Source organism: Neomonachus schauinslandi, chromosome 5 (genome assembly GCF_002201575.2).
Source record: "Neomonachus schauinslandi chromosome 5, ASM220157v2, whole genome shotgun sequence".
NCBI classification, from domain to species: Eukaryota; Metazoa; Chordata; class Mammalia; order Carnivora; family Phocidae; genus Neomonachus; species Neomonachus schauinslandi.
Genome location: NC_058407.1, coordinates 172506952 through 172532853, shown reverse-complemented (window position 1 = coordinate 172532853; position 25902 = coordinate 172506952). Strand labels below are relative to the sequence as shown.

The following is a 25902-nucleotide window of genomic DNA, read 5'->3' as shown; positions in this document are numbered from 1 at the left end:
GAGGACCTCACCACAAGGATCACATTCCAGCCGGGGAAGCCACTCGGTGACCACCAAATGCTGCTGTGTCCCGCTCTTCGATGCTCCCCGGCGCCGGGAGGCAGGACGCACTACCAGGGGCCCACAGACCAGCTGTATCACCTAGGCAAGCTCCTCAGCCCTCTGGGCCTCACTTTCCTCATCTGCAAAATGGGACAACAGCTCTACTCCCGGGGTTGTTCAAAATGTTACAGGAGTCAAACCTGGACGCGCGGGAAAAGCACCCGGCAGCCGTGACAAGTCTGCCAGCAGAATGCGACCGCAGTCGGCACCCCCAGCCCTTCCCGTAGCTCCCGGGACACCTCCTGGCTCCCTCTGCATCCTCAGCCCTGCCCGCCCTCCCGCCGGCTCCTGCTCAGTCGGCTCTGCTGACTTCCTCCACCCCGACTCTTGCTGAGTGACCCCACGGCCTCACAGACTCCGGCCTACACGCGCGCAGCCGAGCCACACAGCCTCCCCCTGTCCACTGATGGTGCCGCATCAGCGCAACTGCTCGGGCCAAATGCCTCTGCACCATCGGGACCCACCTTGACCCCCCCCCCCCGCCCCAGGGATCCGATCAATCAGCAAACTCCGATCTCTCCCTGAAGTGTCGGACGCAGCCTCCTGCCCCACCCGTCTGTTTGGACACAGCAGGGTCACCTGCCCTTCTGCTCCCCTCCAGCTACACGGGCCCCTGGCTGCTCCTGAAACACCCGCACAGCCCATCCCTGGGCCCTGGCACGGACTCGGCTCTGTCCAGCAAAACCTTCCGTGCAGACGGGAACGTTCCACACATGTGCCCTGTCCACTGCAGCAGCCAAGAACGTGTGCGCTCACCGAGCACCTGAGATGTGGCTCGTACCGCTGAGAAACTGCATGCCTGAGTCTATTTCATGTTAACTCGTTCAAACGTAAGTCGCCTGTGATTCACAGACACTGAATTCCGTGCCGCTCCGCCCGGCTGGAATGTTCCTCCCAGGTTGTACTTTGCTAACTCAACTTCGTGGAATCTTTTCTCAAATCTCACCTTCATGACGCTCACCACCGCCTGCCCTCCCTCATCCCTGAGCCCGCTCTGCTTCCTTCTCCCCAGCATCCCTTACTCTCTCATAAACCACATTCTTTCTTCCGTGCACTGTTGGCCCGCTCTCCCCACTGGAATGTCAGCTCCCCAGGGACAAGGATCTCTCTGCCCAGGACAGAACCCAGCATAACAGGTGTTCACATATTTGTTAGATGGAGAAAGAACCATCACGGGGACCGCAGATGCCAAGCCCTGTTCCGTAGACCTTACAGGTACAAATTCCTTTGGGCTTACCAGGCCCACTTCACAGGTGAAGGACCTGGGAGTGCCGGGGGGGGGGGGGGGTGAACCAGCTCAGACGCCACGCCCACTCCCTGCTGCCCGAGGTGGAGGGGCCAGCAGCCCAGGGAGCCGGGAGCACCTGCTGTCTCTAAGCGGTCCTACAGGCACCAGACACTGAATGCTCTGGAGTGAGGCAGGTGTTTGGGGGAGAGATTTCAACTACTCTGACTTGCTGAATTACGTGACTGTGTTACTTTATTTTACCTTCATCAGTTTCCGTTTTTATCCAACACTCCCCGATGATGACCAAACGGTGTGACCACAGTCCAGTCAGAAAAGGTACAAGGCTTAATGGGCTGGCAAGAAGGCAAAAAAAAAAAAAAAAAAAAACTGATGGCAAAGATGAGAGATGAGAGATCCAAAAATACTTTGACTCCGAATTTGGTGATATTCGACCTCAAATGCTCACTCAGCCTCCCCTCATTAAGGAACATTCAATTCCTAATCACAGACTCCCGTAGGTTAGCAGGGTCACAGACCTGCAGAGTCTTCTGTTTGTTAAATGTAGGGATCCAGGGCGCCTGGGTGGCTCATTTGGTTAAGCGACTGCCTTCGGCTCAGGTCATGATCCTGGAGTCCCAGGATCGAGTCCCACATCGGGCTCCCTGCTCAGCGGGGGGTCTGCTTCCCCCTCTGCCCTCTTCCCTCTTCCCTCTCATGCTCTCTGTCTCTCATTCTCTCTCTCTCTCAAATAAATAAATAAAATTAAAAAAAAAAAATGTAGGGATCTGTTTGCACCTTCCAGTGACATGTGGCCTCCTGACCATGCACTTACCACCACTTCTTCCAGAAAGGCCAGTGACATGATAGCAAAGGCACAGGAAGAAGCAAGGAGGGACAAGGTGCTGGGCAGAAAGAACCAGTGAACAGAGAGGTCGCAGATTCCTGGTGTCACAAACAAACAGGCAGGAAGGCAAGCGTGGGCACCTCAGAAGTCGGAAAGGCCCATCCCGTGCAGGGGGTGGTGGAGGGGGCTGGCTGCTGCGGTCAGGGCCTCTCCTCCACCCCACCCCAGCAGAAGTGCCCAAGCCGGAGAAAGTAACACAGAGGACTCGATGAGGGCCATGAGGCAGAGGTGGGCAGGAAAAGGAACATGGAGGGGGCGGGCGTCAAGAAGCAAAGAGCAGGCCTGCAGTCCTCGCTCCCGCGAGCCCTGGGAAGCCAGTGGCCAGGAGTGCCGGGCCCACCTGGAGCAGGACAGAGGGTCCCAAAGGCCCTGCAACGGGAACAGCAACTCTGCCCATCGCACGCCCTTAACCCTCTCGCGACCTCCTGTATGACCTCTGGGCAAGCTCCAGAAGCGTCTGGGGAGGCACAGCCAGAGCCCAGCACCCGCAGCTCTGCACGTGGCTACAGGGTCTCACAGACACTGGACAATAAAACTCGAATGAAGTTAACTTTGGCTCAAAGCAGGTTCTCAAAGCAAGTGTAACTGGAACACGCAGGACACAGCATAAACAACTCCCAAATACGGGGCTCTGAGGACACTCGGGCTGAGGACCCAAGCTGCGAATCCAGGGCGTGTGAATCCAACATGGCAGGAAAACACCTGCTCTGCCGCGTGGAAGGCTGGGGTTGGGCCCTGGGCCTCTCAGCCCCCGATGAGCAAGGCCTCAGGGAGCCTCAGTGTCCGTACTGCACTTGGAGGGGAAGCGGAGGCAGTCTGCGGCGGAGCTGTGCAAGGCTCCGGGGTGTGAGCCACAAAGCCCCTGCCAGCTCCAATGCAAATCTGGCCCATTTCCTGTCACGTGACCCCTTCTGAGGGGAGAGTGGAGGTCAGCAAAGGACACAGAAGTCTCCATTTTGCACGGCTCCGGGGCCAAGGTCAAGCTCTGGAGTAAGACTGAGCTGGGTGAACCTCAACTCCTCCATCAAGCTTCCACTGGCTCGTCTGTGAAATGGGAACAACGGAGGGCTGTCCCGGGGATTAAACCAGACGGTGCCCAGAAGCCCCTGGCTGAGCACCTGGCCTCACCAAAGGCACAAAGTGCGCGCGGACAATGACACACTCGTCTCAGGGCCCCTGGCGCCGCCCCCACCCAGCCGTCCACCCCTCAGCTCCAGCCTGACGGAGAGATCAGCTAACAGATCCACACTCCGCCGCCACTTCCTCCCCAACCTGAGGCGAGAGCTGGGGTCCGCTGCCGCCATACCTTTCCAGTAGTTTCTAGGAAACAGTGCAATTTTGCAAGATCAGATCTGTCAAGATTTTCAAACACGTCTCGAGTCAACAGAGGCTCTTCCCCTTTAAATGCTGGGTCCTCACGAGAGCCCCCCTCACTCCACAGCTCGATTCGGTAGAGTCCACTCCGCGTCTGGGCCCCTGTGACAAGGGCCTGGTGGGTTCTGCCCTCACTCTCTCCGACCAGCCTGCCTCCTGCCCCAGGCCACCGTCATCTCCCAACCACGTGCGGCCCCCGCTTCGCCAGCCCTCTCCAGCTCCTCTGTCCCAGCCCCTCCTGTCCAGGTGGGGCGCCGGTGGGGGGGGCCTCTCCCAACTGGAAATCGGCCCGCCCCCCTGCACCAGCTGAAGTCCTTTCACCTCACCTGGTTCCCCGCCCCACCTCGCCTGTGCTTTGGGACACATGCGTTTTTGCAAGACCGCGGGGGCTGCAGCACATGCTGCCTGCTTTCCCAGCAAGCCTCGGCCTCGAGTCTCCCAGCTCACGGACTCGTAGCTCCGACAATGCACAAAGTCGGACAGAAAGCCCCGAGTTCAGCTCCCGGCTGCCCCGCTTACCAGCTGTTGCATGGGAGCAAAAATAGCCACCTCGCGGGGCCGTCAGGAGGACGGAGCAGGACCGCGCGCAGTAGCATCTTTGAGCGCATCCCTGCCTCCCGCCTGCCTCCCTGGACTCCGCCCACTGCTGCCCCCCTGTCCAGTCACCGCCTGCGGGGGCCCCTGTCGGCCCCGCCCAGACTCTCAGCCACTGGAGGCCAGCCCGCCCCTCATTCAGCCCATCTCGGCAGAGGGGCAGTAGGTGCGCAAACATTTGCCGAATGAGAGGCCGTGCTACCCACGTCCCCCCGCCGCCCTTCACGCCTCCACGGGGCCCGCCAAGGCCGCAGAGGAGCTGCCAGAGCCCCCTCACCTGAGGTCTTTCAGCCGCTTGCAGTGCTTCAGCATGTCCGAGAGGGCGGACATGTAGACCACCTTCCCCATCATGCCCAGGTTGGCCAGCGAGAGCGACTGCAGCTGCTGGCACTGCAGGCCGATGCTGACCAGCCCGGAGCCCGTCAGGATGCTGGGCAGCTGGGCCAGCGTCAGGTGCCTCAGGAACGCCAGCTGCCCGATGGCGGCCACCTCTGAGTCCCCGACGTTCTGCGCCCGGCTGCAGGGCGGGAGGGAGTTGCGGATGGCGGGCTCATTGCGCGGCATGGCGGACGAGAAGTTGGACCCGATCAGCTCGAGGCGCTCCAGAAAGGGCACGTCCTTCAGCAGAGACCAGAACACGGAGGAAGGCTGAGGGCCCGCCTGCCCCGAGAAGGGGTTGGGGCAGGACTGCACACCGATGCGCACCTTCTTGCCGAAGCCGCGGGGCACGGCGTGCATAGCGGGCTGGGCGGGCGCGCGGTCGGCCCGCGGCGCCGAGTCGGCCACGGAGCAGACGGGCAGGGACAGGGAGCGCAGGTGGCGCAGCCGGGCCAGCAGCTGGCAGAGGTGGCGGCCCGGGCCCTCGGAGCTGTGGTGGTGGGCGGCCGAGAGGTTGAGGTGGCGCAGGTTACGGCAGGACGCCACCAGCGTCTCCAGGATGCCGCTGTCGATATCGTCCTCCGCCTTGCGGAGCAGGGAGTCCGGGGACAGGCAGTGGACACAGCCGCTGAGGTTCAGGCTCGCCAGGCTGCGGAGCTCCTGCCCGCCGTTGATGACCCGCTGGATCAGGTGGCCGCCGGACAGCGTGCAGCGGCTGAAGCTGAAGTAAAACGGGTTGTTGAACTTCATGTGCTGGAGCAGGGATGAGCCGTTGAGCCAGGACTTGGGCAGCTGCAGGGCGTCCAGCGCGACGTTGCGGGCCATGGAATCCAGGAGGTTCTTGGTGGCCCCGCTCTCGGCGAAGCTGCCAGGCACAGAGATGAGGAAGGCATGGAGGTTCTCGGGCGTGCGGTCGCTGAGCACGGCCAGATAGAGCCGTACCACCTCCTGATTGATGTAGCCCGGGGCCAGGCGCGCATAGAAGACCCGCAGGTTCTGGTAGTGGGGCACGTTGCTCTGGCCCACCATCAGCTGGCCCGAGAGGATGGCGCCCTCGCGCGTGCGGTCCAGGATCTCGAAGTAGAGCAGCAGCTTCTCCAGGCTGGTGCAGCAGGGCACGACGCCATAGGAGGGCGTGTACAGCGTCTGCTTGAGCTCCCGCACGCGGCTCAGCGTGGCCTTGCACTCGCCGCTCAGCTGGCCGGCATCGAAGCCGGGGCTCACGTCGATGGCCAAGGAGCGCAGGTGCTGCAGGGCCGAGAGCATCTTGGAGAGGCGCAGGGAGGTCAGGTGGCAGCCCGAGAGGTTCACCTTGACCAGGCTGCGGCAGCGGGCCACGTGCTCGACAGTGGCACCCGACAACCAGTAGCAGCCGGCCATGTTGAGCTGCTGGATCTCCCGGCCGATCTCCTTCACCAGCTGCTTCACTTTGTCCTCGCTCGCCTGCAGGAAAGGCCGGGAATGGGGGGCGGGGTGGTCAAGGAAGGAAAGGGGCTGAAGACACCCAGGCGACTCCTTCGCCTTTACCCCTCAGGTCGCGCCCTCCCCCATGACACTCAGGGCCTCACCAGTCCAGCGGAGGGGAGACACTGGAGGGGAGAACTGGCCCCTCCTCCCCCTCCCACACGCTCACCTACCACAGGCCAACAGTCAAGAGGCCCCAGTTAGGTGGGAATGTAAAAACGGTGCAACTGGTGTGGAAAAGTGTGCTGGTTCCTCAAAAAGCTAAACACGGAGTGACCATGTGACCCGGCAATTCCCCTGCTAGGCGTGTGCCTGAGGGAACGGGAAAAACAGGGACTCACTCCCCGCTCCCCGATGTTCACAGCAGCACTAGTCCCAGGAGACGGAAACAACCCAACGCCCACCGACAGACAGAACCAACATGGTCTGCACATACAAGGAAAGACTATGTAGCCACGGAAAGGAGCAAAGCTCTGACACACGCCACAACGTGGGTGAACCTTGAGGACGTCACCCAAGGGAAAAGAAGCCAGTCCTAAAAGATCCCATGTTGTGTGATTCCACTTACACGAATTACCCAGAAGAGGCGAATTCACTAGCAGAAAGCAGAACAGAGGTTACCAGGGGCTGGGGGGAGGTGAATAGGGAGTCACTGCTCACAGGATCCAGAGTTTCTGTTCGGGGTGATGGAAAAGCTCTGGTACACCACCACAAATGGATGCACCACGTAACATACAGCAACACGCACTTAAAAATGGCCAGGATGGTACGTGTTATGCTGACTTGGGGTTTTCTGAATCACACAATGGAATCGTGCCCTGAAAACTTGATCCTTTACATCATCTGCATTTTCACATCTTAAGTATTCCTCCAACACCTACCGTGGACTGCTCAGGTGAGCCACGGTACGTCTAGTGAGGGGACCCGGGGGCCAACAGCAGGACGTCCTGGCCGCTGCCAAGGAGGCCTTCAGCAGCAACACTGCCTGGAGCGCCCGCGCACGTGGTGTGCGTGCATCCCGATCGCTTCTCTCAGGTAGACTCGCGCAGGACACGAGCATCTCCAATGCTCCAGATACACGGTGCTGCGACATTGCGCTGGGGGCACCTGCCCCTCCCTCTCCAGGAAAGAACTCTCCCAGGCAGGAAGCCTGACCTTGGCTCTGGGGAGTCAGCTCAGCCTCCCCGCACACCCCCACTCTCCCAGCAGAGAGGAGCACAGCATGCTCTCACAGAGAGAACCAAGCTCTGGAGGGGCCTCACTCGGGGTTCAAATGCAAAGCTTCACAGCCAGTGACAACAGTTAGGAACCCCTCCCACAGTCTCCTAAAATTTGGGTTCCAGTCAAGACCTCTATTGTTATCTTTAAGATATGTCGTCAACTGACTTTCAACAAAAGTTGCAAGGCAACCATAAAAAGGAATAAAACCTTGCCATTTGCAACAACATGGATGGAGCTAGAGAGCTTAATGTTAAGTGAACTAAGTCCAAGAAAGACAAATACTGTATGATTTCACTCATATGTGAATTTAAGAAACGAAAGAGCGAAGGGAAAAAAAGAGAGAGACAAATCAAGAAACAGACTTAACTACAGAGAACAAAGTAATGGTGACCAGAGGGGAGGCGGGGGACTGAGGAGTGCACTTGTGGTGAGCACCAGGTGATGTACACCTGAAGCTAATATAGCACTGTATGTTAACTGTACTGGAATTAAAATGTAAAAACATAATTAAAAAACTTGCAAGGCACTTACTGAGGAAAGGACAACCGTGTCCATAAGTGATGTTGGAACAACTGAAGAGCCGTATGCAAAGAAAGGAACCCTTGATCCTTACCTCACACCACATATAGAGATTAACACAACAGGGATCGCACACTTACCGTAAGAGCTAAAGCTATAAAGCTTCTACGAGACAACGTAGCAGAAAATCTTCACAACCTCAGGTCTAACAGTTTTCTTCAACAGATTACAAAAAATATGAACTCGAAAAATATCAATAAATTGCACTTCAACTTAAACACTTATTCTCTTCAAAAGATACTGTTAAAAAAAAAAAACAACAGAAAGGCAAACCACGGAGTCTGAGAGAAAATACTCACAATACGGGTATCTGAAAAAGGATCCAGAGTACAAGAGAACTCCCAGAAGTCCACAAGAAAAAGTCCTACACAGTGGCTTCTGGAAAGAGGATATAGGAACAGCCCAGCCCTGGATGGAAACAGCACCGTGGACACCCCAGCACCCTACCCAGGCCAGGTAAAAGCACAAGGCAACATCTGTCCCACCCATCAGAAGAACGGACACTTAGAAGCCCAGCCAGGAGGGTGCAAAGCAGCTGAAGGCCCACACGCAGCTGCTAGAGGGTAAGATGGTGCCTCCCCACACCACCAAGAAAGTTCCAGAACCCACTCCTGGGCATCTGCCGGATGCCCCCCGACTGGGTGGCCCACTACCCGCAACTCTCGGCCTCTAGCTTTCATCACCTCATGTGTCTCAGAGGTTGAGCCAGTCAGGACTCTGAGCGCCCGCCCCCTTTGTCACCAGCCACACGGCGCCCCACTGCCCAGCTATGCTAGTCCTCAGGTGGGCATGTGGGCTGTCCCACCCCTGCAACCCCTGCCTCACCTCATAGTCCTTCTGCAGCAGCACGGTGTGGGTGAGGCTCTTGTCCAGGCACAGCACCGCGAGCTTCCGGCAGGTGCGCCGGACGTTCAGAACCAGGTCTGTGCTGGGGACGTGGCTCAGGATGTGCAGCAGGATCTCATCTGAGAAGCCGAGAAGGTGGGCGCCCACCGCCATGGCGGCTGCTGCAGGGGGCATGTCGTCATCGTTGGATGTGTCCTGAAAATAAGGGCAACACCGAATTCCCATGGGCTCCCCAAGGGTGGCCTTCATCCTGGCCTCCTCAACCAAGGACAGGTGCCAAGAGCAGCCCTCGCCATAGTCTGTGGGAAAGAAGGTGCTTTTACCAGAGCAAGAAGCCATGATACTCTTCAAAAGCCCCTTTTAGATCTGCACACTAGGATCTCTCGCCAAAAGTAAGGGATTCAAAATGAAACTTCAATTCTTTTCCAAATTTAAGGGATTTTTTCCTACTAAAGGTCTCCTATCAAGTCTGGCATGTTTCAGACTCAACTTAGGACCACTGGCCAGGGCCATCCGCTTGTGAAAGCTGCTATTCTCCCGCTGTCCCAACATCATACTGGATTCTTAAAACACTTGGGTGGGAGAATTCTATCAAGGAACAGTAAGAACTGGGGCTAACAACAGTGACTTTACCTCTCGGGGTTGCTGTGATGGATATCAAGCCCTCAGCCAGTGGCCGGGGGCAGCTAGTCCCAGCACTGGGATTAAGGGCAAGAAAAGCCAGAAGAATGAAACTATCAAGTCCTTATGAATAAGAAACAGCACCTAAGGGCGCCTGGGTGGCTCAGTCGTTGGGCGTCTGCCTTCGGCTCAGGTCATGATCCCAGGGTCCTGGGATTGAGCCCCGCATCGAGCTCCCTACTCCAGGGGAAGCCTGCTTCTCCCTCTCCCACTCCCCCTGCTTGTGTTCCCTCTGTCACTGTCTCTCTATCAAATAAATAAATAAAATATTAAAAAAAAAAAAAAAGAAACAGCATCCACTCATGACATTAAGATCAGTACTACTAGCTAACAGGGAGCCACCCTGCCTTATCACACTTGCTGGCTAGGAACTCGCGTTGTACCTCCCGCAAGATGTCCACACATTTCAGTTTGTTCCAGCAGCTATCTGCAAAAGGTTTTCTCCCCTGACCTGGGCCTTCCGCCATTCCCGGTTGATGGGTACAACCGAGAGGGAGGGGGGTTCAACCCAGGTTGGTGGGACATGAAATCCCCAAATCAAGGACAAAGGAACTGCAGGCTCTCCGTGGTGGGGAGGGATCCCTGTATCTTCCCAGCACTCCCCAGGAGGGATCCAGGCCCCCCAAACCGTCCTCACTGAGGGGGTGCCTGTATGACTGCTCCCAGGAGAGAGCACCCAGGATTATTTCCCCTGCCGTTTCCAGAGATTCTGTCTGCAAGCCCTCCTCCTCCGGCCTGACTTTTCTTCTGCACATATTTGCAGGGATGGAAGCGCCGAGGCCTGGAAAGCCCTGCTGCTGCCATGGCAACCATGAACCCCGGGGCGCGAGAGCCGGGCGCAAGCCCCACGCAGCCTCCAGGGGTTTCCCGGGCACTCGGACTGTGGCGCCCCTCTACTCGGTCCTGACAAGCTCCACGGCCTGCCAAGCCCTCCCCAGGCCTGGGAAAGGGTCTCAACAAATATTTCCCACCTGGTTAACAGCATTGGTCCTTCCCACGTTCCCTCCTCCGTAAGAGGCAGCAGCCAGATGTGCCCTCACTGCTCCCCTTTCCATCTGAGGTGCCTTCAATCCTGTCTCGCTACTCCCAAGGTCTGCAAGGGCACCCAAGTCCAAGGGGCTAGTGTTCTCAACCATTAGTGACTTTACTTAGCTCAGCGCTTCCTAGAGCCAGTCGTGGGGATCAGGTTCCCAGACCCTACCCCAGACCTAGGGACTCGGTCTGCAGGGAGAGGCTCAAACCAGAGGGATCCTTATCAGGCAAGGTTGGCAACAGGGCTCTGGCAGGGAGAGGGCCTAGGGGCAAGAGCGAGGAATGGCTTGAATCCGCTGAGCAGCCTGAGACAAACCCCTCCTCATCCCCCTATGTGCAGATTTATCAAAGTAAGAATGCCTTCTGGGAGCAATGAGAACACAGGGCAAAACAGTGTAAGAAGCTCCAGCATCATATAATGTCCACACTATACTACTAATACTGAATTTCTCTTAAAACCACCCAGAAGTTACAGAGGCACCTGGCTGGCTCGGACAGTAGAGCATGTGACTCCTGATCTCAGGGCTGTGAGTTCGAGCTCCACATTGGGCATGGAGCTCACATTAAAAAAAAAAAAAAAAAAAATACCATTAAAACCACCTAGAAGTTACATTAAGAAGAAAGAAAAAAAAAAGGCAAGAACTCAGTTCCAGCCCCCTCTGTCCAGTCTCAGCACACCCCACAAGATGACTTTCCCCACATTCTGTGCTCCTAAATGCTGCCCTGAGGCCAGCCCCCTGCAGGCACTTGGGAGCAGCTGCGTCCCCCTGGTCTCCAAAGGCCGATCCTGGGAGGTGGCTGCCGGATTTGCAATAGTCAAGTCTCTTGCCTGGAACCCAGACTTTCCAAGCCAACGTCCTGTGGTTTCTAAGTCCACACACACACCTTTTCCCTAGGAAAGGCAGAAGCTCCGCAGAGGCCAACAGCAAACAAGGAGTGCTCCCTGGGAAAGGAGTGAAACAAAACTGTGGCCCGGAGAATTCCCACCTCCACACACACCCGTATATGGCATCTGCTTCCCTCCGCCTCTCAGAATGATGTGTTCTCAGCCTCGGGGGAACTAAGGCAGACCCATTCTCCATCTCAAAACCGTTAGGTAAGGGGCACCTGGCTGACTCAGTCAGTAGAGCAGGTGACTATCGATCTTGGGGTCGTGAGTTCAAGCCCCACAGTGGGCGGAGAGCTTACTTAAAAAAAAATAAAAGGGTAAGTAGCCTGACATCAGACTCAGGCTGGGCCTGATCAGCTGAAACTGCCCTTCCCTCCACAAGAAAAGGGCTGCTGGGGCTTCCTGACAGGTCCTGGACAGGCATCCCGTGTGGTCTGCAGAAAATCAATCCAGGGATGAGGACAGACGGGGGTCTCTCAGGTGCATCTGGGAACCATATGGCTAGAACCAGATGATGACCGCTTATAGGTGGTTTGAAGTGTAAGGGTTAAAAAGAGTTTAATGCACTTCTCAGAATGTAACATTTCACAATTTTTTTTAAGAATTGAAGCAAAAAAAAAAAAAAAGAAAGGAAGAAAAAGAAAAGAAAAATTAAGTACTGAAACTTCAGTACCTGCCCAAAAAACATCCCCCCTCCCAGATGTTTACCAGTCAGGTACCCAAAGAAATCACAGGATTCGCAAACCAACTGATGAGATGTCTGGACTGATGTAAATAAGCCAAAGGGAGAGACAGAGATGAAACGAGATTGGTCACGTGTTAATTATGAAAACAGGGCATTGGTCGGGGGGTGGCGCCTGACTGGCTCAGTCAGTGGAGCATGTTGATGTCAGGGTTCTAAGTTCAAGCCCCACGTTTGGCATAAAGCTTACTTAAAAAAACAAAAAAGAATAAACACTAAATGGAAAAAAAAATTCTTTAAATAACGGGGCAGAGGCGCCTGGGTGGCTCAGTTGGTTGAGCGGCTGCCTTCGGCTCAGGTCATGATCCTGGGGTCCTGGGATCGGGCCCCGCGTCTGGCTCCCCGCTCGGCAGAGAGCCTGCCTCTCCCTCTCCCTCTGCCTGCCACTCTGCCTATTTGTGTTCTCTCTTTCTCTGTCAAATAAATAAATAAAATCTTTAATAAATAAATAAATAACGGGGCAGTGGGTACAACAGAAAGGCTCATCACAGTGCACTGTCACGATGTGAAATTGTTATATATAGCATATTTTGCATTATAAAAACTTTGTTAAATCACAGGGTCAGTCGGAAGAGGTGCACGATTGTATGGGTTTCCACTCTACACTCTGTCCCGCTTCCTAGGTCTCTGCTTCTCTAGTTGGCAATTTCTGGAATGTGCCCTGCGCCATGCCTCCAAGCTTTCCCATAAGCTGTTCCCTCCACTAGACATGCCACCACACAGGAAAACTGCTACTTTCAGAACTTGGGCTCAAAGCCTCAAACACAGTGAAGCCCTCCCAGCATCAGCCAGACGGGTCCTGCCCCTCCCCTGCGGTACCAGGGATCCTCCTCTCCTTCCAGCCTCATCTGATGAATTGCCCCGGTTTGCCTGCTTGCTTATCTCCTCACTAGGCCAAGAGGGCTCCGGAACAGGGATCTATTTTTCATTTCCAAGAGAAAGCAGCACAGAACCAGGTGAGTCAACAGATCACCACTTCAGAATCATTTGAAGCATTACAAGAAACGTAGACCCCTACTCCCAGAAACTCTGAGAGTAATCTGGGAATCTACATTTTAAAGCTGGTAATGACTTTCAAAATCAGACCACCTCATTCTGGAATCCTATAGTGGGGAGAGTTGCACAACCTTGTGAATATATTTTTTTAAAACTGCTTTGGGGATGGGGCGCCTGGGTGGCTCAGTCGTTAAGCGTCTGCCTTCGGCTCAGGTCATGATCCCAGGGTCCTGGGATCGAGCCCCACATCGGGCTACCTTCTCGGCGGGAAGCCTGCTTCTCTCTCTCCCACTTACCCTGCTTGTGTTCTCTCTCTGGCTGTCTCTCTCTGTCAAATAAATAAATAAAATCTTTAAAAAAAAAAAAAAACTGCTTTGGGGCTCCTGGCTGGCCAGTTGATGGAGCATGCAATCTAGATCTCAGGGTTGTGAGTTCAAGCCCCATGTTAGGCATAAAGCTTACTTTAAACACACACACACTTTAAAACTGTGAATTTTATGCTGTGCAAACTATGTATCAATAGGTAATAAATAGAACATCCCAGAGAGGACCTTGATCTCCACATGCAGGGTAGAACGAGACGTCCACGAAGTAACAAGAGGCTTCACTGGCCAGGTCACTCATATGTGCTTCAAGGAACAGAGGGCCCTTTGTACTAGGACCCCATAAGACCAAGGTACCAGCCTCCCAACTCCAGCAAGTACACACAACTACCTGGAATCTGCTAACACAGCCAGGCGATTCCATAACTATTCCTTAAAGAGCTGTGGCTTTCTGGCCCTTCAATCCTACCACCAGTCTGCAGGTGTATCCCACACCCTACCCCTCAACTGGGGTGCCACCTCTAAGCCAAACTCACCTCAAAAGAAGAGGAATGGTCAGCAACCCCACCCCATCCGTTTCGAAGAAAACACCTGAACCTCTGACTCCTGTTCCCCAGAGCACAGGTAAGACCCTAAGACACACATGTGCCCACAAGTACACACACATAGGCAGGAAGCAACAGATGGAAAGACAGTAGTCAGAGTCCAGATCCCCATACCCTGGTCTGCAGATAAAATACCTTATACCACATTACAGGGACTCAAACCCAGACTTGTGGAGCACTGGGGAAAGGAATTCCGGGGTAAGCCAGAAGTCTCCCAGGTAAAATGGCTTTTCCTCCATTACCCCCCAAGTCACACAACAAGCAGGCGCAGAGAAAAGTGGGCTGAAACTGAGCATTCAGAGATAGAGGATGAGGTGCAGAGTGAACATGAAAGACGAACGTCTCATGGCTCCAAGGGCTGAGCTCAGGTACAGGGGCATGGGAAAAGGGCCTGAGAGGACTTCAGGAGCATGGAAACTCTGGGGGCGCAGAGGCGGGGAAGAACTCTGGCGATCACGACTGCGGGGCTGGGAAAGGGATGGAAAACCCACGGGGAGAGAGCTTGTGCCTTCGCAACAGGGTGAGGGCCTGAGGGGCGGGACGAGGCAAGGATGGGGCAAGGGGCAAGGTCGGGATAGGGATGGGAAGGACCAGGCGAGGCCGAGGCCAGGGTCGGGGCAGGAAGGACCAAACCCGGCCGACGCCAGGGTTGGGGTGGAAAGGGCCAAGCGCGACCGGGGTAGGGGTCGAGGTCAGGGTGGGAAGCACACAGCCGGGCCGCGGTCGGGACGGGAAGGATGGAGCGGGTTAGGGGGCTGGATGGAAAGGACGCAAAGGCGACCGAGGCGGGATGGGAAGGCCCGAGCGGAGCCAAGGCCGCGGGGCAGGAAGGAGAGCGGAGAGAGGCGCCGGCCGTACCTCTCCGGAGCTGGCCATGCCGAAGGCGGGCGGGGCCGCGGCCGCGGAAGCCGCAGCCCCAGGGCCTCCCCCTGGCCCGCCAGGGATGCTCAAAGCCGGCGCGTCCACGGCTCCACAGACACCCCGGTAGGGGGCGGGGCCTCCGGCCACTTCCGGCGCCTGCCGTACGCACTTCCGCTCGCCAGCCGGCGTGCCCTGCGCCGCCGCCATGTTGGGTGCGGCGCCGCTGCCTGGGGCCCTGCTAGGGCGCGGGGTGAGCCCCGGAGGACCCAGTCCGCCACAGCTACCTCTCTGACCTGGGCTCCCCCTCCTCTGCTCCCTGCCTGCTCCTTTCCAGCCACACTGGTCTCCCCTTGCCGGCCTAGCACTCTCCTGCCTGCAGGCCTTGGCATTTGCGTCCCCGTGCCCGCAAATGTGCGAGAACCACGTGTCGACCACCCCGCAGCCAAGGGCAGCACCTCCTCCCTGCCGTCCACACCCACCCGAAACTCACCCCTTATCTTGTATTTTTCTCCGTACCTCGATGCACTGTCCGACCTACTGTGTCTTTTTCTTTTTTCTTTATGTCTTTGTTGTTTGTTTTGTTTTGTTCTCTCGCTGTCCTCAGCGGCAGGATTTTCAGGGAGCTAGGATGTTCCCTGACCGTCGTCGGCACTGAGTAAAGACGAACGTGTGGATGATGTGCCCTCACCCGTAACGCTTTGCATGTAAAAACCATTAACGAATAAAAATCCGTGGGGAACACTCTGGGGTCAGCACGGGTGCTGTCTCCCCAGTGACCCTGAGCATGTATATGTTCCCTGCGATTGCTGGAACAAAGTGCCACAACCTGGGGCGGGGTGGGGGGGTCGGATCTTAAACCACAGAAATGCATTCTCTCACAGTTGTGGAGGCCAGAAGTAGGAAATGAAGATGTCGACTGGGCCATGCTCCAACGGCTCTAAGGAAGCATCCCTTCTTGCTCTTCCTAGCTCTGGGTGGTGGCCAGCAATCCTTGGGAGTCCCTTGGCTTGCAGAGACATCACTCCAAGTTCTGCCTCTGTCTTTGCAGGGCCATCTTCCTTTCTCTGTGTGTGTGTGTGCGTGTGTGTGTGTGCGCGCGTGCATGCATGTATCCTTTCTTATAAAGACACCAGTCGGGCGCCTGGGTGTCTCAGTCGTTGGGCATCTACCTTCGGCTCAGGTCATGATCCCGGAGTCCTGGGATCGAGCCCTGCATCGGGCTCCCTGCTCAGCAGGAGGCCTGCTTCTCCCTCTCCCACTCCCCCTGCTTGTGTTCCCTCTCTCGCTGTGTCTCTCTCTGTCAAATAAATAAATAAAATCTTTAAAAAATAATAATAATAAAAATAAAAAATAAAGACACCAGTCATGTTGGATTTAGGATCCACTTTAATTCAGCATGACCTTATCTTAAGTAGTGACATCCAAAGAGCTTGTTTCCAAATAAGGCCTCATTCTGAGGTTCTGGGCAGACGTAAATCTTTGGGGGACACCTATTCAACCTAGCACATCAGGTTTCATATACTCTCCCTGGGCCTCATTTACCTCCCACCTCATTGGGTTGAGCCTGTTAGTAAAACCAAGAGGCCTTTGATGAGCTCCTTCTGTGGGTGGACCATCCTTGGGGCAGGCACAGTCCTTGCCTCAAAGAGTTCGTGGTTTAGTCAACAGTTAAATACAACTTCAAGCATAATAAACATGAGTGTTAATGGAGGCGCCATTGTTTATTATCGAAGGCTTGCCAATGGAGCCCGACTATGACCTAGGCAGGCATCAGGATTTCAGAAGGAGTTTCTCCTCCAGGCCTAACTCCTGACCCATTCCTCCTTTTCCCCTACAATCTGTAATCAGGTATGTTTTTCACTGTGGTGGAGGTGTTTATTTTCTGTCCCCCAGGGAAGAGGCCACTGTTGGGGAAGAGGCCACTGTTAGGCAAACAGGCTTGAGTGATGGAATGTAGAAAGGGCCCACAGTGACCCCCAGGCTGAATACAGACAGGCCCACCACGTGACCTACCTCGCCAATGGGCTACTTACCACCCGGCACAGTTACCAAAAAAAGGGAAAATGCCCTATGTCGCCATACCTCCTCACCTTCCCCAAACAGCCCTCACCCACTGCCTCCTGGCAGACAGTCTCTGCTTTGCTGTCCTGCCCTCCATTCCCTTGCAGGTGTATTCCATCAACTTCTGTCTCCTTTCTTTTGCCTCAGGTGAATTCTTTCAAAGTCTGTGCCACCGGCTTCCACATGATCTTCGCCCCACATCTGGGGGCCCCCATGCGATCAGGACAGACCCCACATTTAGACACCGCACCCCACTAGAACAGAGCTAGGCAATAACAGGCCCTCGATAAACCATTGTCAACGACATGACTGATTACACGGGATGATCCATGTAAGTGTCCAACACAGAGGAGCGATTCACAAACTAACTCCTGGGATCCCACATTTCTCAGGTGTTCCAGTTCTGAGGAGCATTTGGTTGGAAACCACTGAGCGTGGGCTCCAGGCAACCAACGTGGAGAGTCAGTTCCAACACCTCACCGTTCTTACCCACTCAGGGGGGGCTCCAGGTTTGGGTGACACTTCCTCACAGTGCTCTCAGTGGCTCCTGATCCCAGAGCCCAGCCCTGCGGTGCCTGGCTGACCCGAGCCGGGTCTGAGCACCTGGCCGTGGCTTCCCCAAAAACGTGGAGTAGAGGCTGGAAAGGATGCAGGGAAGGTGGTGATCTCTGTTATCTCCCATCCCCTCCAGTTCATCTAGATGTGGGGTCTGGAGAAAAGCTCTTTCCTAATATAAATGACAATGGCCAACCGTTCCCACATCAGTGCTTATTACTCACACTTTCCACATGGGACCTTGTTGGAAATGTCACTGAACCCTGGTGGGTAAGCCCTATTATTACCCATCTTGCAGAAGAGGACACAGGTCTGAGTGAGTAACAAAATTGGGATTGGAGTCCATGTCGTCTCTACTCCAGAACCCAGAGGCTTGGAAGAGGCAGAGAGAGCCCTCCAGTCCCACCTCCCTCAGCGTTCTGCAGGGAGCAGAACCTCTGAGTCCCGGGAGGCTGCAGTGAGGGACGAATGGAGCCCGCTGAAGGTGGTCAAGGCAGGGAGACGCCCACCGGGAGAGCCTCCACGCCAGCCCCAGTGCCGAAGTCCTCACCTTTGAGAGCACCTCATCCCACCAGAAGAGTTTTTGAAGGAGCCATACCTTCCCTAAGCTCCTCCCACTGCAGCCAGAATGACCTTTTATTTTATTTTTAAAGATTTTATTGGGGCGCCTGGGTGGCTCAGTCATTAAGCGTCTGCCTTCGGCTCAGGTCATGGTTCCGGGATCCTGGGATCGAGCCCCGCATCGGGCTCCCTGCTCGGCGGGGAGTCTGCTTCTCCCTCTCCCACTCCCCCTGCTTGTGTTCCCTCTCTCGCTGTGTCTTTCTCTGTCAAATAAGTTAATTAATTAATTTAAAAAAAAAGATTTTATTTATTTGGGCGCCTGGGTGGCTCAGTCGTTAAGTGTCTGTCTTCGGCTCAGGTCATGATCCCAGGGTCCTGGGATCAAGTCCTGCATCGGGCTCCTTGCTCAGCGGGAGTCGGGTTCTCCCTCTCCCTCAGCCCCTGCTTTGTCCCCTCTCTCTCTGTGTCTCTCTCTGTCGAATAAATAAATAAAATCTTTTAAAAAAATAAATAAAGATTTTATTTATTTGAGAAAGAGGGAGAGAGAGCACAAGTGGGGGTATGGGGGAAAAGGAGAGGGAGAAGCGGACTCTCCACTGAGCACAGAGCCCAACATGGGGCTCCACGCAGGGCTCGATCCCAGGATCCCGAGATAATGACCGGAGTTGAAGTCAGACGCTTAACCTACTGAGCCACCCATGTGCCCCCAGAATGACCTTTTAAAACGGTGCATGCAGAGGTGAAAAGTGGCTTTCACAGAGGAAACCCACACACAGATGTTTATTGCAACTTTATTCATAATTTCTAAAACTTAGAAACAACCACGATGGCCTTTGGTAAGTGATGAATAAACTGTAGTCCATCCAGACAATGGAATATATATTTTTAAGCTTTTATTTTTAAGTAATCTCTACACCCAACACAGGGCTCAAACCCACAACCCCCAGATCAAGAGTCGCATGCTCCACTGACTGAGCCAGCCAGGCGCCCCCAGACGGTGGAAAATTACTCAGCACTAAAAATAAGTAATCTATCAAGCCATGAAAAGACATGGAGAAACCTTAAATGTATGTTATTAAGTGAAAGAAGCCAATCTGAAAAGGCTGCATATGGTACGATTCCAACTGTACATTTTGGAAAAGGCAAAACTTTGGAGTCACGAAAAGAATCAGTGGTTTCCAGGGGTCAGGGAAAGGGAGAGCTGAACAGCTGGAGCACAGAGGATTTTTTAGGCAGTGAAACGACTCTGTGATACTATAATGATGGATGCGTGTCAAAACCCATGCAATGAAAACACCAAACCCAGGGCACCTGGGTGGTTCAGTCGGTTGGGGGTCCAGGCCCTTGATTTCAGCTCAGGTCCTGATCTCAGGGTCGTGAGTTCAAGCCCCGCACTGGGCTCCAGCGTGGAGCCTGCTTAAAAAATAAATAAATAAATAAAAACTCCAAAAAACACCAAACCCATACAGTATAAGCACCAAGAGCAAACCCTAACATAAACTGCGGATTCTGGGTGACAGTGATATGTCGGTGTAGGTTCATCAGTGGTAACAAACGCATCATTCTGGTGCGGGATGTTGATGGGTGGGGGAGGCTGTGCACATATATGTGGGGGCCACAGGTACATGAGAAATCTCTGTGCCTTCCTCTCAATTTTGCTGTGAACCTAAAACTGCTCTAAGAATTAAAGACTATTAATATTTTTGTGTTGAGTATAGTTGACACACAATGTTCCATTAGTTTCAGGTGTAAAAAAAAAAATCTCTTCATTTTTTAAAATATTTTATTTTTAAGTCGTCTCTACACCCAGTGTGGGGTTCAAATGTACAACCCCGAGATCGAGAGTCGCATGCTCTACCCACTGAGACAGCCAAGGGCTCCTGAATTCTTCATTTTAATGAATTTAAATTTAAATGGCCGTGTGTGGGCCAGTAGCCCCTATGGGACACGACCATAAGCTCCATGAGGGCAAATAGAAGTTGAATGATGAATGACTGAGTGAATAAGCATCAAGCACTTGGCAGGGGTCTCTGGATGGTTCCAGCCCCCATGTGTCTTGGGTGATTCCGGGCCAGAGCAGATGTTCAAACCTCACCACCGCCACCTCTGAGCTGTGTAACCCTCTGAGCCCGTTTCCCCACAAGGAAGATGACTGCCCTGTGACCGTGGACTTCCCTGGGTCCTCACCACCAGGATCCAGGAAGAAATATGAGGATGAAGGGGAGGAACTGAGCCCCTCCACTTACCAGGATTCCCCTCCCCTAAGAGTGGCCTGTTGGGACGCAGTTCTCTCCAGGCAGGGCTGCCTTGCAGAGGAGGGACATTCCGGTGAGAGAAAGGTGAGCCTCAGTGTCAGGGCCACCTCACGGGGGAGCCAGCCACCTGAGAAAGCAGGGAGCTTCCTGTCCCAGGGTAGGGCAAGCTGCAGAGGGGGCTGGGGGTCAGCATGGCGGTGTGAGCCTTGAGGCCCGTTGATCTGCCAGGCTTCAAAGGCGTTAGGGTCCAGCTTTCTCACAGAAGGTCAGCGACCCGGGGCCAGCCAGCCACTGTGCTCTTGGCCGCGGACTCGTAACGGGTGCACGGAGGAAGGCAGGAAGCAATGTGGCATCCTCTGAGCTAGCCTGGCGGGGTTGGGCTTCCTGGTGTGAGGCCTTTGCTCCAAGCTGGGCAGCAGATGGCTAGCTGCGCCTGGGAGGGAAGGAGAAGGGCCTAAAGGACTCTCCAGGCCAAACCTGTGTGTCTCAGCTGCACTTCCAGGGCCCTTCAAAGGAAAGGATTGATGGGGCACCTGCTCACAACCCACTCTTAGGTGTTACTGGTGTTCCCATTGCTCAGACAGGTACGTGGATGGTGATGTGACTTCCCAAGGCCACTTACATAAGACAGATGGCCCCAGTCACCCTCCCGTTCCGCCTCAGGGTTGTGTCATCATTCACCCGGTCTCCGTTCCTGGTCAGTCCATGCCTCTGTCCGCGACGTGCAAGCCCACAGTTCTGTCTGCCCAGCCCTCCCCCAGAAAGCCTTCTCTGTCCTGCTCCAGAGAGACAGCTCCCCACTCCCCAGTCGGCCGGCTTCAGGGTCCTTTATTTTGCTTTTCGTTCAAAAGAGACAAAATGATGAATGCTTTCCTTCCTCCTTTTTAAATCTGTATTTCTTAGTTGTTGGGTTTTTTGTTTTTTTTTTCCCCAGTTTTATGGAGGTGCAATGTGCTGGTTTCAGTGTGGGTGTGCACCTGCAACACCACCCCCCGACCAACATCATGAGCACCTGCATCCCCCTGGGGTCCCGCATCCTTCCTCATACACAGCCTCTGCTCTTCCTCCTCCTTGTCACAATCAGTCATTGTGCTTTCACTTGGTGGCCTGATACTATGTTTCCCTGCTACACTGGGTGCCTCATGCGGGCAGGAAGCACATCTGCTTTCTTCTCCAATGCACCCCCAGACCCTGGCACGCTGCCTGGTACAAAGGGTGGTCGGATAGAGGAAGGAAGGAGGGAGGGAAGGAAGGCCCAGCATACGCCAAGCCCTCTATCAATGCTTGTGAAATGAGTGAGTGGCCCAAGGTGGAAGCTTGCAGCACGGAGTCCAGGGCTTATCACCGCCCCTGAATGGGATCAAGAGCTGGAACTGGCCTGGGTGGGTGTGTGTGTGGTGGGGGGGGGGGGGCTTCCATTTCAGCCCCTGCTGCCCGGGCCCCTAAGACGGAAGCATCCTGCGCTCACTGCCGTCCCACCTGCTCCAGGCCAGTTGCCCAGTTGCGTGCAGGTCAGGGAGGTAGCCCAGGGCCCCCGAGGGAACACCCCGCTGGGGTGGGTTATGTACTGAACTGCCAAGGTGAGCTCGGGGGATCGGTCACAAGTTCCTGTTTAGTTTTGGAAGGTCTTAGAACAGTCTCCTTCCCACTGACTGAGACAGGCACCTTGCACTGAGTAAAATGACTTGCGTCCCTCCCAACCTGCCACAACTCCGTGAGACTCTAAGGCACATCCTGCCCACATGAGGGTCTCTGCTCATCAGTAAGATGGGAGGCAGTGGGCCACCACATTCCCAAGGGCCACAGCTGAATGCTCCAGGGAGCCCTGGGTCAATGGAGGGAGGGGCGGGCCCCCTCCAGGCCTCAAATCTGGACTGACTTGGCATTGGATTCTGGACCTTACTCCCTCTGGATAGAGGGCAAGGGGCCCCCTGCATGGGAGTCCTCCTTTCCCCAGTCACAGCTTCTAGCAGAGGGCAGGCAGGCCAGCCTTGGAGCACTGCATTTTAAGTCAGAAACTGACCTCCAGTGCCAGGTAGACCCTGCCCCCCCAGGAGCCCAGACCCTGCAGGCCCTTGGGAGTAGGCCAAGCCTGCACTTGAAAACCGGGCCCTGAGTGCACAGTAAGGTACCCGTCACAAGAAGATTCCAGAACCCGGGCAAGCCTCCCCCAGAGCCAACTGGAACATTCTCTGCCAATCTGACATGCCCCCATCCCAGGCCCTGGACACCACCAGGGAGCTGCCCTGCACAATCCTAGCAAGGGCTTTCTTTGGCTGTGTGGGAACCATCACTCCGGTGAGCTAGTAGTCAAGGTGGGTCCCCACCCTCAGCCTCAGGGTCTGTGTCCCAGGCCCATCAGGAAGGAGAACAAAAACGTTATGTGGCCTAGGAAGCCCCACTCCAAAAGGACACCAAGTTCAGGTGCCCCAGTGCCTCAGGAGGTATGGCACCTGGACCACCTGACTCTCCTTTCCACATAGCCCAGGTGTCCCACTTTCCTGAAGCATCCAGACCTCAGAACTTAGTTAGAAATAGGGAACATAAGACAGGTAAAGGGCCAGGCCCCTTATTTCCTTCTATCCATCTCCCACCCTAGGACTATCCGATGTCAGGGCTCGACACACCTCAGACCCCCTTCCCTTCTGAGGTAGGAATAGCTTGGTCCCTGCTACCCCAAACCCTTCTCCCCAACACCCAAAAAGCCACATCTCCTTTTCTTTAAGGTGTGCACTTTATTGAACTGGTCTCAAGTCAGTGTACAGGAAAGCCCCGGCTGCCTCCGTGCCTCAACCCCTCTTCCTAGGGAGACCAAAAGCCTTCATAAATCTTAAATTGAAGGGGACAAAAAAAGGGGGCCATGATGGCAGACCATTCAAAATAAAACAAAAAGAACAAGTATTAAGGCGAAGATTAAAAAAAATTTGGACTACATAATTTACACAAAAGCAATTCTACCACCCTCCCCTGTGTGGACTCGGGCGAGGACTGGCCCTTCTCCTCAGGGAGAAATGGAGTGGCTTTTGGGAAGGCAAGGGACTTCCTGTAACAATGTATCTCACGATATTTGGAATGACTATTTAAAAAAAAAAAAAACAATGTACAATCAAAGTCCTCGGCCACATTGTAGAACTTTGGGGATGCTCGCTCCAACCAACTGCTGTCACCTTCACCGTTCCAGTTTTTAAATCCTGAGTCAAGCGCCAAAAAAAAAACCAAAAAAAAAAAGAAAAAAAGAAAAAAAATCCAAAAACAAAAAAACAATTAAAAAACCAAATAAAGCCATGCCAATCTCATCTCGTTTTCTGCGCAAGTTAGGTTTGTCAAGAAAGGGTGTAACGCAACTAAAGTAACAGTCCGCCTAGAAGCATTTGCGGTGGACGATGGAGGGGCCGGACTCGTCGTACTCCTGCTTGCTGATCCACATCTGCTGGAAGGTGGACAGCGAGGCCAGGATGGAGCCTCCAATCCACACAGAGTACTTGCGCTCAGGGGGGGCGATGATCTGGGGGAGGAAGGAGACAGTTAGCATGAAGATCCTGGACCCTGCAGCCCTGAAGGAGGGGCACGCCCACAGGAGCCACCCAACGCGCCCAGGCCGGCCAAGTGCCCCCCACCTTGATCTTCATTGTGCTGGGCGCCAGGGCTGTGATCTCCTTCTGCATCCTGTCGGCAATGCCGGGGTACATGGTGGTCCCACCGGACAGCACCGTGTTGGCGTAGAGGTCCTTGCGGATGTCGACATCACACTTCATGATGGAGTTGAAGGTAGTTTCGTGGATGCCACAGGATTCCATGCCTAAGAAGAAACAAGCAAGACTTGGCTTCCGGGAGTGGCCACAGGGTGACCCCCCGCGGCAGGGGAAGGCAGGCGGGCTCACTTACCCAGGAAGGAAGGCTGGAAGAGCGCCTCCGGGCAGCGGAACCGCTCGTTGCCGATGGTGATGACCTGCCCATCGGGCAGCTCGTAGCTCTTCTCCAGGGAGGAGGAGGAGGCCGCTGTGGCCATCTCCTGCTCGAAGTCCAGGGCCACATAACACAGCTTCTCCTTGATGTCACGCACGATTTCCCGCTCAGCGGTGGTGGTGAAGCTGTAGCCACGCTCCGTGAGGATCTTCATGAGGTAGTCCGTCAGGTCCCGGCCAGCCAGGTCCAGACGCAGGATGGCGTGGGGCAGGGCGTACCCCTCGTAGATGGGCACAGTGTGGGTGACCCCGTCCCCGGAGTCCATCACGATGCCAGTGGTGCGGCCAGAAGCGTACAGGGACAGCACAGCCTGGATGGCCACGTACATGGCCGGGGTGTTGAAGGTCTCGAACATGATCTGTAGGAAGAAGAGCCAGGTCACGCTTGGGGAAACCACCAGAGAGGATCAGGCCAGACTGGGGACATGCAGAAAAGTGCAAGGAACACAGCTAAATGTGCCGGGGATCCCGGGAGGGGGATTCACTTCAGACCTATTGTGCACCTACTGAATACACACTCCAAGGCCACTCGACACCAGCCTCATCGGCTTGGTCACACGAGCCAGTGTTAGTACCTACAACCCACAGCATTTTATAACCTCAAACGCCTAATCAGAAAGGCAAACACCAGAAAGATTCCGTCTGGGAAAAAGCAAATAGAACCTGCAGAGTTCCAAAGGAGACTCAGGTCAGAGAAGAAAGTCCTAGGAGAACGGCAGAAGAAAGAACACGTGAGACAGAGCGTGGCACAGAAGAGCAAGAAAGGATGGGGTGGCCGCCCAAAAAAGGCCAGCGGGGGCCACTGACCTGGGTCATCTTCTCACGGTTGGCCTTGGGGTTCAGGGGGGCCTCGGTCAGCAGCACGGGGTGCTCCTCGGGGGCCACGCGCAGCTCGTTGTAGAAGGTGTGGTGCCAGATCTTCTCCATGTCGTCCCAGTTGGTGACGATACCGTGCTCGATGGGGTACTTGAGGGTCAGGATGCCCCTCTTGCTCTGGGCCTCGTCACCCACGTAGGAGTCCTTCTGGCCCATGCCCACCATCACGCCCTGCGGAGGGAGGGGCGAGGTGCCCTGAGCACCGGCCCGGGGCCGCGGACCGCCACCCCGAAAGCCAAAGGCCAGGCCCTCCCCCCGCGAGGGAATCTGCTCCCGGGAGGAGACGCCCCATCTACCCCGCCCACCCCAGGTCAGACCGGCGCCCTACCTGGTGCCGGGGGCGCCCCACGATGGAGGGGAAGACGGCCCGAGGGGCGTCGTCGCCTGCGAAGCCGGCTTTGCACATGCCGGAGCCGTTGTCGACCACGAGCGCAGCGATATCGTCATCCATGGCGAACTGCGAGGCGAGCCGGGCCTTGAGCCGGGGGTCGGGTGGGGCCGCCCCCGCCCAGCCCACTTCCGGCGCGCCGCGGCCTCGCGCCGCCAGGGGGCGCCGGCGCACGCCCACATTGGGGACAAAGGCGGCCGGGCCGGCAGCGTTATTACCATAAAAGGCAAACGCTCATCGGAGGCGGCGCCGCGGCGCGCGGCAGGAAGCCAGGCCCCCGCCCCCTCCCCACCCGGGGCTGGCTCCGCCCCCGTCCTGTTCAAAAAAAGCGCCGGCCGGGCTGGCGGGCGGCGGCCACGCCCGCGGGAGCCGGCGGCGCGGGGAGGAAGTGCGCGCAGGCGCCCTCGCGCCGCGGCGACCCC

At 55.5% G+C, this 25902-nt stretch overlaps 2 protein-coding genes across 2 annotated transcripts in view; both read right to left on the bottom strand.

Moving 5' to 3' along the window:
• The window catches only part of FBXL18 (F-box and leucine rich repeat protein 18), a 38279-nt gene extending 23342 nt beyond the window's left edge, over nt 1-14937 (bottom strand). The window contains exons 1-3 of the mRNA XM_021680250.1: nt 14817-14937; nt 8670-8885; nt 4480-6023 (exon numbers count right to left, since the gene is read on the bottom strand). Coding sequence (XP_021535925.1) covers nt 4480-6023; nt 8670-8885; nt 14817-14834 — 1778 coding nt within the window. The 5' untranslated portion in view covers nt 14835-14937. The remainder of the gene's footprint in view (nt 1-4479; nt 6024-8669; nt 8886-14816) is intronic.
• An 8029-nt stretch (nt 14938-22966) lies between these two features.
• ACTB (actin beta) overlaps nt 22967-25902 on the bottom strand; it is a 3782-nt gene continuing 846 nt past the window's right edge. The window contains exons 2-6 of the mRNA XM_021680249.2: nt 25421-25549; nt 25024-25263; nt 24137-24575; nt 23869-24050; nt 22967-23756 (exon numbers count right to left, since the gene is read on the bottom strand). Of these exons, the coding sequence (XP_021535924.1) occupies nt 23613-23756; nt 23869-24050; nt 24137-24575; nt 25024-25263; nt 25421-25543 (1128 nt within the window). The 5' untranslated portion in view covers nt 25544-25549 and the 3' untranslated portion in view covers nt 22967-23612. The remainder of the gene's footprint in view (nt 23757-23868; nt 24051-24136; nt 24576-25023; nt 25264-25420; nt 25550-25902) is intronic.